Raw genomic sequence first — 10,838 nt, 5'->3', positions numbered from 1 at the left:
CCCCAACTTATTAAACAGGTTACAAAAATATATTCAACCGGACAAGTATTGATGTCTTTAACATCATAGCATATGCAGTAAGTGCTGCACATAATTCCCATTTGGTGACGTCTAATAATCCTTATTTACATACATTGGGATGGACTGGAGGAATATAATAAACATGTATTCGCTTTCATTTTCGTTATGTTAAACCGTAGCCGTACTGCTTTTATTATACATAATCTACCTGGTGAAATGACACAGGTAAACTTGAGTTTACACAGCTTTAACATGTAATTTCTGACGATACGGATACAGAGCAGCGACAAATCACACAGTATTTAAGCCTTCATTTTAAGTGTCAGACAATTGGTTAATAAAATAGTACATTTTTAATTTTTCAGTTGTTGAAGACATTATGCTGCGAACGGAACCTTAGTTATTCCCTTCTGCCTGTCTAGTTTGCTTCTGAGGCCTTACTTCCCTATTAAGTGGGAGTGTTCTATCATACCCACAGTACTGAGTGTGCGTGCAACACTGTTGTGCCAAAAGGCCTATCGCAGAAAGCAGGGAGTTTCCATTTTCTCAAACACATATTTTTTTTTGTGTTCAAAAATTCAGATTGCCCTTAGAATACTCCGGTCACCATGGCAAGACATCGGTTTCCCAGAGTCATTCGTATGGTCGTACTGGTGGGAATCATCCAGTTATTTGCTTGGGCAGAACACCCAACTGACTTGCAGAGTCAAGGTAAATTCTGCAGTATACACAGAAATAACCTGCTAGGCTTCAGTGAATTTTGGCTGTTGAACTTATCACCTGCCTGCTCCAATTCATATTACAGTTGTGTCACTCTTTATGGAGCGCTTGATCCAAGTCCTTTTATCTGCTCTTTATTGTCACTTGTCGGTTTATACATCTGTCCTAATATTTAGGTATGTTTACAATTTGTGGACTGTATCAAGCAATCGGCGTTTATTTTTTATTAGACACTTATTTTCATGTTCTGTTAGCAAGTGTAGGGTTTATATTGTATGTCTTTTTTATTGTGTATTGCTTATTTATGATGTCTGACAATATTTTGTATTAATAAATATCAAATGAGTCTCTCACTATGTGTTTAACATCTTCATACAAGTATAACATGTACTCAGTTGCTCTTTGCTTCAGATGAGGATAAGTTCTTGATTTGAAGCATGTGGATGTATGTTTGCTTCTCATTTATTCACCAGCTGTATTAGAACTTACTAAGGTTTGCTGTAAATCAGTTTGTCCATTGCTCTTAAAGGGACAGTCAACTCCAGAATTTTTTTCTTTTTTTTTTTAAAGATAAATAAGCCCTTCATTATCCATTCCCCAGTTTTGCACAGACAACATGGTTATATTAATATACTTGTAACCTCTGTGATTACCTTGTATCCAAGCCTTTTGACAGCCCCCTGATCACTAGGCTATTATCTATTGACTTGTATTTTAGCCAATTAGTGCAGTGTCTTCCAAAACTCCCCAGAGAACATCTATATGGCACCCATGAACTAGCCTGGTCTTTTTGTGAAAAGCAAATAAAAAAGCATGTGATAAGAGGCTGTCTGTAGTGTCTTAGAAACAGGCAGAAATGTAGAGGTTTAAATGTTATAAAGTACATTAATATAACAATGTTAGTTGTGCAAAGCTGGGGAATGGATAGTAAAGGTGTTATCTATCTTTTATCTATCATTATGGTTGTGTAAAAAAACACTGCAATTTGAAGCAGTTTGGAAAAAAATATAATTCTCCCCTAAATTACCGTAGTAAATGAAAATTAAATGTCTTAAAGTACAAGAAGCAAAAAAAAAATTAAATTACATTAACATACATTTCTTAAGTTTAAAAATTATGTCCCACTTCCTCTAGTAAAGTCAACATTGGCTGGTGTTAGTCTCTCTCCTTTGTGTTCTTGCTCATCAAATTATGTTAAAGGGATATAGAACCCACATTTTTTCTTCCATTATTCGATTAGGAGAAAATTACAAAGTTTCTTACCTTTGCATGCTCTATTAACGTTTCTTCATTCTTAGTATCTTTATTTGAAAAAGCAGGAATGTAAGTTTAGGAGCTGGCCTATTTTTGATTCAGTACCTTGGGTAGCGCTTGCTGATTGGTGGCAATATTTAGGCAACAATCAGCAAATGCTTCCCAAGTGCTGAACCAAAAATGGACAGGCTCCTAAGCTTACATTCCTTCTCTTAAAATAAAGATAAGAAGAGAATGAAGAAAAATTGATAATAGAAGTAAATTGGAAAGTTGCTTAAAATTGAATGCTCTATCTGAATCATGAAAGAAAATTTGGGTTTCATATTCCTTTAAGCTATCCAAAGCACACATATTCATTTCATAACTTAAGTAATATTTATAAATAACAGAATATTATGGCTATTTTAAACACCACCGAGCTGGTAAACTTTTCTGTGGAGAACACTGAATCTGAAAATGAACAGCTTGCACTGACATTATGCAGCACAGAGTGCTCACTATCAGTGTACAGGCACCCATCATCCTTGCACAGAGCGGCTTGTTTTTTTGTTTTCTGTTTATACAGGGCAGCATATGTCATCTGTGCTAGTGGATAAATGTTCATTATAACTATTCAGTGGCACTTGTCCAAAGTAAGAGATGTACTGGTCCCCTGGCCAACATTTGCCAGTACTTCACTGCAAGTTAAAGGGACAATGTACACTAGATTTTTCTTTGCATAAATGTTTTGTAGATCCATTTATATAGCCCATCTGGGAGTGTTTTTGTAAAAATGTATAGTTTTGCTTATTTTTTTTTAATGACATTATGCTGCTTTTCAGACTCCTAACCAAGCCCCACAGTGCCAGAAGTATACATTCGTTTACAGGCTCCTGTTTATCTGTCTCTTCATATGCATGGAAGGGGGAGGTGGGGAGTGTCTGCTCTTTTTGTTTACCCAGCCCCTTTCACTGGGTGTCCAAGCCTAACCTCAACAGTGCTAAACTGGTAGTTTCTAAGTAAGTGTTTAAAAAAGTTTTATTACTGGATTTTTAGATCAGTATCTTTACATATTCTTTATAGTCCTTTTACATGCAGTTGTATGAAAATTGGTGTATACTGTCCCTTTAATGTGATGTGTTGTAGGGCTTGACACATTTATACTAATGGAAAGATTTCAGTCTTGTGCGTCAGATATACAACTAGCGCTTCTAATTGGATCAGAGGTGGTTTCCAATAAGGACCAGTATTGCACTGTGGATCTTGAGTGGCACTTCTATTGTGTGTTTAATCCATTTGCAAGGGATTAACACACAGTAGTGTAGGGTTGATAGTCTTAAAATTACATGTTAAATCAAATCCACACTTTGCTATAATTTGTTACAATTCAAATTGATTTAAATCATGAATTAAATCACTATTTTTATTACTATTTTTATTATTTATTTATAAAGCGCCAACAGATTCCACATCACTGTCCATGGGTACAAAGATAAAAAGTACAATACACTATAAGACACCGGACAAAATTAAACAAAGGAATACAGGTAGAATTGAGGGCCCTGTTCCCGTGAGAACTTACTATTTAAATCACTAGTTGGTAAGACCTGATTTCAAATATGGTTTTCTTCATAAAGGTTTCCTTTTTTGAATAGTAACTTTTCAGATTTTGCTGTGATTTACTTATACCATTTGAAGTACATAATTATAAAATTATTGGGAGGTGAACGGTCTCCATTCAGATTTACCATTAATCAGCCCTTCATCTGTGCTTTGCATGTAATTTGACTTAGGGCATTTTAACAAGGAGCCTTTGCTTCGTATCCTAGGTGATTTGATACATTTACCTGTTGGATATGCTAGAATCAATCTAGGTATAATGGTGAAAAATAAAATAGGTCATCCTGCCTTCAGGTTAGTGTTTTTTTATATAATCTTACCACTGTTTGATTAATTGGGGTAGATTTCATACCCTGGGTGGACATGATTCGCTATAGCGAATCATGTCTTCTCTGCAACGCCGCTAAATGCAGACAGCGTTTTAACATTGCACAAGCATTTCTGGTCAAATGCTTGTGAAATTCCCCCCCCTGCACATTCCCGGCCAATCGGCCGCTAGCAGGGGTATGTGAATCATCCCGATTGTATCTGTTCGGGCTGATTGCAGTTCGCCACTTTAGAGGTGGCGGATGAGTTAAGGAGCAGGGGTCTTAAGACTGCTGCTTCTTAACTCCTGTTTCTGGTGAGCCGCAAGGCTCACGTGGAATAAGCAGCATCTGCTGCCTAATAAATCGGCCCTATTACATAGAGCCAACACTGGTTTGCTATGTTGCGCAAAGCCACCACTTTGGTACGTTATGTCATGCAGAAAGTAACCATTAAAAATACTTAAGCCAGGCCTGGAGGTCAACAAGCAAACCCGGCAACTTAAATATGATTTAAATACGGTCTAGTCTGGGTTGGATGCTTACTACAGTCATTACTGGAAGCAAAGATAATTTATTTACAGGAAATCCCATTTTGGCACAAGTAAGGGAAACTGCAAAAAAAGTTTGATAGCGTTATAAATGTTAAAGGGACAATGTACTGTAATTTTTTTCTTCCTTTTAATACATTCCTTGTGATCTATTTAAGCTGCTGGCAGGTATTAAATTTACAGATCGCTCCTTTACCTTTTTATTTTGTTTAAAATGGTTGATTTTGCATCTAGCAAGTACTGGTTATAGAAAAACTATTTAATTTAGAAGCTACCATAGAAATTAGTAAGTGACAAATATCCGAACAAATTATGCACACATTCCAAATGTGGCCATGGTTAGCATCATTTAGCTATTCTTGGCACCTGATATATTAGCGCTAAAGTGCAACACACAATGATTTGCATTTGCACAGGTCTTTGTGTTGCACTTTAGCGCTAATATGTCTGGTGCTGAAAATAGAATGCTGCTACCTGTAGCCATATTTGTAATTCGTTTGACAAACAAATATCTAAATAATGAATTTTGTACATACCTAGAAATTACATTCCTAGTGTAGGAAGGGTGTTAAAGGGACACTCAATCAAAATTAAACTTTCATTATTCAGATAGAACATGCCATTTTAAATAACTTTCCAATTTACTTCTATTAACAAAATGTGCACAGTCTTTTTATATTTATTTTTGAGTCACCATCTCCTATTGAGCATGTGCAAGAATAAGTGTGTGTGCATTTGTGAATGGCTGATGGCTGTCACATGGTACAGGGGGAGTGGAAAAAGACATAACTTAAAATTGTCATAAAAAAAAAATCTACTATTCATTTGAAGTTCAGACTAAGTGCTATTGCATTGTCTTGTTATCTTGCATTTGTTGATTATGCAAATCTACTGTGTTGACTGGTCCTTTAAGAGAGAGGTATTGAAATGCTAATTTTTAATTGTTCAAGTACTGCATTTTGTGTAAACTAATAGGGATAATAAGAAGCCACTGTGCATAGATCTAAATAGAAGATAAGCGCGTTTGCTCTCCCTTAAAGCTCAGCCCATTATAATGGGTGGTGGGTTTAAATAGCAAAAACAGATATCTCATAAAGAAAAATAAACCTAAAAGAGCATTGTCCCATACATTTTGTACTCTGTGCAGGTTTACGTCACTGGAAACTCCATTAAGGGGAAACTAATTTTACAGTTCACTGCCACTTTAATGCATTATTAAAAATATGAATACATACACTATATGCTAAAGTTTAATGGTAGTAAAATGGAAAGTTGTTTAAAAATGCATGTTCTGTTTAAACCATGAAGGTTTAGTTTTTACTTAAAGGTATATGAAATTCAAACCTGTTTTCTTTTGTGTTTCAGACAGAGCATACATAATTTTAAGTCTTATTTATTTCTGTTATATTTGCATTGTTCACATTGTGTCTGTAGCTCTACATGGGAGGAAAAGGTGCTGCCATCTAATTCTCTTGCAAAGGGATACCATTTTACTGCTGCCTGTAGTGCTGCAGAAACGCACATGCTCATTTTCAACAAGATACTAAGAATGAAAAAAATTAATTTTAAGTAAATTACTAAGTTGTTTAAAATTGTAGGCCGAATCATGAGATCATGTCCCTTTAACTGTCATATATCACTATTTTTGTGTATGTCTATCGCTGTGGGGGTGTTTGTCGGGAAATTAAAATGCTCCTCAACTACTGATGCTTTCAACTTTTTGTTTGAGGCAATTCTAAAACAAATGTTTGCCTTGTATTATAATGTAATGTAATATAATTTTGGGTTTCATGTCACTTTAACCCCTTGAGTGCAAACAACTGATCTGAGCCATCGCAGAGTTTCCCACTCTGGTGCTAACGATGGCTCAGAGCCGTCACTAGCACTCTCCCACCTTGAGGGAGATTTGGGGGCTCCTACCCTGGCGATCGGGCCTGCATAGTGACAGGCATCACCAGGGCTTCATATTATGCCCGGTGACGTCATGCACAAAGACGTCACCACACAACTTTATTTATACTTAACAATGTTAAGCATAGGAGCAGGGGGCAAGCTGCTTCGAATTCTGTATCTCAGGCATCTAAGCAGCTACAGACCCCCAAGACCCACCGTTGGACAGGTAATCGCCTAACCTTTCCAACGGTGTAAGTATTAGAGCTGAAAAAAACAAAGTTAAACATTTTTAAAAAACAAAACAAAAAAAAAAACGTTAAAGCTTAGCACCCAGGTGGGAAAGTGCTTAGCACTCAAAGGGTTAAGGTAACAGATAATAAAGTATCCTAAGCTAAAAGGCTAGGAAAGTCGAAATTAAACTTGCACGTCATTTTAAGCCACTTATAAAATAATTTCTATTTCTTTCATAAAGGTGGTAAGTCCACAATCCATTTTTCCTGGGAATTACCATCCTTGCCACTAGGTGAAGGTAAAGATTCCCAAACCCCTAGAGCTCTGTATATTACCTCCCACCTCTATGGTAGTTGGTGTTTTCTTTTCCTCTACTGGAGGAAGGTGAAGATGTGCAAATGATTGCTTCATTGAAAGGGTTTATCAGATTACTTTGAGGCCAGTTTCCCCTCCGAATACAGTGTTTGTTGGAGGGAAGTTGAGGAGAACAGGTTGTGACTCATATTCCTTAGGTTATGAACAATCAGTTTACAAAAGAAATATTTTCTCCCACAAGGAGGTCAAGAACCCATAAAAGATTTAAAACTTTCCCATCTCTCTGTTAGCAGGATTTGAACACAATGAAGGATCACAGGAACACAACTAACTCAAGGTAGCGGTTATTACATAATTTAATTATAGTAAACGTTTTGACTGAAAACTATTTGCTTGGAGATATATTATCAAACGTCTAGTTTGTTTTTCTACTACTAAATCTATTAAGGGGCAGAAAGGTACTAAGGTAGTGTTTGCCTCAACCCATAAGAAGGGATTCAAGACTTTCTTGACATTTGGATGGTCACCTAACAGCATTACAGCTCTTTCTTCAAGAGCAATTGCAATTTGAAAGATTTTACACCTTTTTGAGCAAATTTGCAAATTTTATCGCTTTGAGGTTTTGCTTTTTAGCAAGCAGCTTTTGGCAGGAAAGTCCTTCAGGACTCGGTGTCGGCTAAATAAGAACTGTCAGAAGACTTGTCCCACCCTTTTCGTAACATAGACCATTGGCTTGGGTATTAATCCCATAAGTTATGGAGGGCTGTGGACCATCGGTTTACGGAAGAAAAGTAAATTTATGCTTACCTGATTAATTTTCTTTCGGAATGATGGTCCACAGACACAGCCTATTTAAATTTTTTTGCGACAGTTCTAATGACACCTCTATAGACCCTGCTTTGCCTTTCCTTCCTATTCTCTACACGGCTATACGTAAAACTAAAGAGTTAAGATGGTTTTAAAAATCTTGTATGGGTTCTTGACCACCTCCTAGTTGCGGAAAATATATCACATATTATGGAGGACTGTGGACCATTATTCCGAAAGAAAATAATTTATCAAGTCTCTCATAAATTATATTTTCAAATTTGCTCTTTTTGGGCTCCTTTGTAAAAGGAATAGCTACATATATTCTGCTGGGAGCTAGCTGGGGATTGCTAGTTACACACATTTGTATTGTCACTGGCTCTCAAGATATTTTCAGCTAGCTCCAAGCTGCTCTAGAACTGACTTTAACAAAATGTTTACACAGTTACATACAAGCACTAGTGCAATAATTAAATGCTCTAAAATATTTGAGCATTTACTTTTTGGACTTTTATATAAATTTAAAGGGCCAAAATAGTTGTAGGGGATATATAACTACTGAGCTCAACTACAGTCACAGGGTTTCTGCTCAGCAAGCTATTGATTTAACTCCTGCAGCTCTGTTCAGTGCTAATATAATCTTTTAAACGATTACAGTTGCTGATTTGTGAAACTCCACCTCTTCACGCTGGCCGCCACAATATTGGAGCATGCATTCTATACATTCTTGCACAATGCGAAAAAAGTGCTGTGCATTTACAATGCAGTACAGCAAATAAGTAGCAGCAAACTCCAAAAAGAGGATTCACAGATCAGTAATGCTGCCAGCTTTTTGACAGCTGTGCCTTCTGTTACTCTTGCTCAATAAAGAGTGTTATATTTTAGCAGCCTTTTTTTATTTTTGTACACTGTAAATGTTAACTAAAAAAAAAAAGCCCTCATGTACAGAGCTTTGCAAAAACTAAGGCTCCCTCTCTGTATTGCTATAAGCCAACTCAAATGCACAAAGGGGTTTGTCAAAAATGTCACTTAGTGAACATGAGGGAATCTGTGCAGAGTTTAAGAATCCAATATGATGGCGCCCTGAAGATGAATACCTTTACTTGTCAGCACTCATAAGGGATTAAAATAAGAATGGTTTTACAAGAGTTGGAGGTACAGTAAGACCCAGTAGAATGTCTGCTTAAAAACACTTTATATATCAATAAAATTCTTATTACAAAAAGTTAAAGAAAATTATTGATCCAAAATGCAGTAAGGAGTTAATGTCTTAGAATATGATATAATAAAGTGACAGTAAACCTCCCCTCTGTATAAACAGATCTGCAATGTTGGTGATATTTTAGGACTTTAATTCATCAGCTGTAATGAAGATAAATGAACTTTGTAGCGGTGAAATTCAAATACCTTGCGCTACTGTCACCCATTTTTAAAAGTAATCTTTTTCTGAGCTAACTGTTTGAACTGTAATTCAATCGGCGCTCTAGCTACAAAAAAGTGTTGTGCCCTATGGCTACAGTGCTGTTAGAACAGTTCAAACTGTTGATATTTAGTACTATGGCAGCAGTTTTTTGCAACATTGTATAACAAAGCTACAAATAATAATGTTAAACACTCCTGCCAGATAGTACTAATGACACATGTACGCTCCTGAGCTCTTATGAACCTACCTAGAAGTACATTAGAATCAGAGTTTTTTTTTTTTTATTTATATATGTTGCATGCTCTATTATTCCAAGGGTTAGCAACCTTGGCTCTCTCGAGGTTTTGAAACTGCATTTCCCATGATCCTCAGCCAGCTTCAAGTGTATGAGCATCATGGGAAATGTAGTTCCAAAACCAAAAATCGAATCATGAAAGGTTAGTTTTGACTTTACTGTCCCTTTAATAGAAATAAGACATGCTCATATTGACCCTACCCTTTGCGGGGGTTAAACACACAGTAGTGTAGGGTTGATAAACTTTTTGGCCATTTTACATCTCACTAAAGATTATAAATCAAGCTATTTGAGTGGGTACCATTGTTTTAGAGAGAGATTGTATTGTTGATATTTCATAAATTGGTAAACAGCAATATTTTTCTGCCAGGCATAAAAATATTTGCAAGGCTGCATACAAGGTCATAATATAAAATACAAAACATTATAGCTTTCTCATCTGTTTGTTCAATTTCACATCCCCCCCCCCCCCCTCTTATCACTGTTATATCTTTATAGCATGATCATTTCACAAACCTTTATATTCAACAGCTTACTGAGAAAACATTCTGTGGGATATTCCAAAGGGGAATTTTAATATTATGGATGAGCTTCAAAAACTCCTTTCAGAATCCACTCTAATTATAGTCTGTGTGTGATTGAAGTTACTACTTTTTGTTTTAATTGTGAACTAAAAGTTATAACTTGTGATTAAAACATGACCAAATGGAGTTATAATATTTGATGCCTTTCCTCCTTAAACCTTTTTGAATCCAACTATTATGGTGTAGTCTTTTGGTAATTTAAAACATGAAAATAGGTTTCTGTCCCACAAAATAAATTATTTTTCCTATGGCATAGAGAGTCCACAATTCATTTCAATTTCTAATGGGATATTCACTCCTGGCCAGCAGAAGGTGGCAAAGAGCACCCAAGCAAAGCTGTTAAGTATCACTTTCCTTACCCATAACCCCCAGTCATTCTCTTTGCCTTGATCACAGGAGGATGGCGAAGGTGTCTGAAGATTTAATCCTTTTATGGGAACTTTTCCCTGCAAGCAAGGATTGTCCAAGGATTGTCAATCTCTTTAGTAAGTGTAATGGTGGTTTTAGCAGTTAGAAGGTGGCGAGGTGGTCTTTGCTTTATTTCTAACACTGATGCTACCCCTTTAATAGAAAACCAGAGTTGGTTACTCCGTTTTGTTCTTTTTCTGCAGGTCTCTGTTAGATGTGGAGTGATCTGACATCCCTAAGAAACTGTTCCCTGTCTACTTCCACAGGTAAGGGCTTCCCTTCTTGGTTAGAAGGTACCTGCAATCTAAGAGTTAATTGAAGACTTCTATTCTTTGTGGATCTCAGGGGAAAAATGTATGTGTTTAACTTTTAATAGGCAGGGAGCATTTAAAGGGCATTGCAGTTTAGAGGCTGAGGAAAAATGTTATAACG

The 10,838-nt window shown here is 36.3% G+C and overlaps 1 protein-coding gene across 1 annotated transcript in view; it reads left to right on the top strand.

The window, feature by feature from the left end:
* Positions 1 to 536: 536 nt before the first annotated feature.
* Positions 537 to 10,838, top strand: part of IFNGR1 (interferon gamma receptor 1) — a 482,099-nt gene continuing 471,797 nt past the window's right edge. The window contains exon 1 of the mRNA XM_053712170.1: positions 537 to 732. Within this exon, the coding sequence (XP_053568145.1) occupies positions 630 to 732 (103 nt within the window). The 5' untranslated portion in view covers positions 537 to 629. The remainder of the gene's footprint in view (positions 733 to 10,838) is intronic.

The sequence above is a fragment of the Bombina bombina genome, chromosome 4, assembly GCF_027579735.1.
Source record: "Bombina bombina isolate aBomBom1 chromosome 4, aBomBom1.pri, whole genome shotgun sequence".
Taxonomy (NCBI): domain Eukaryota; kingdom Metazoa; phylum Chordata; class Amphibia; order Anura; family Bombinatoridae; genus Bombina; species Bombina bombina.
The sequence above is the reverse complement of the archived record's forward strand: the minus strand, read 5'-3'. Positions and strand labels throughout refer to the sequence as shown.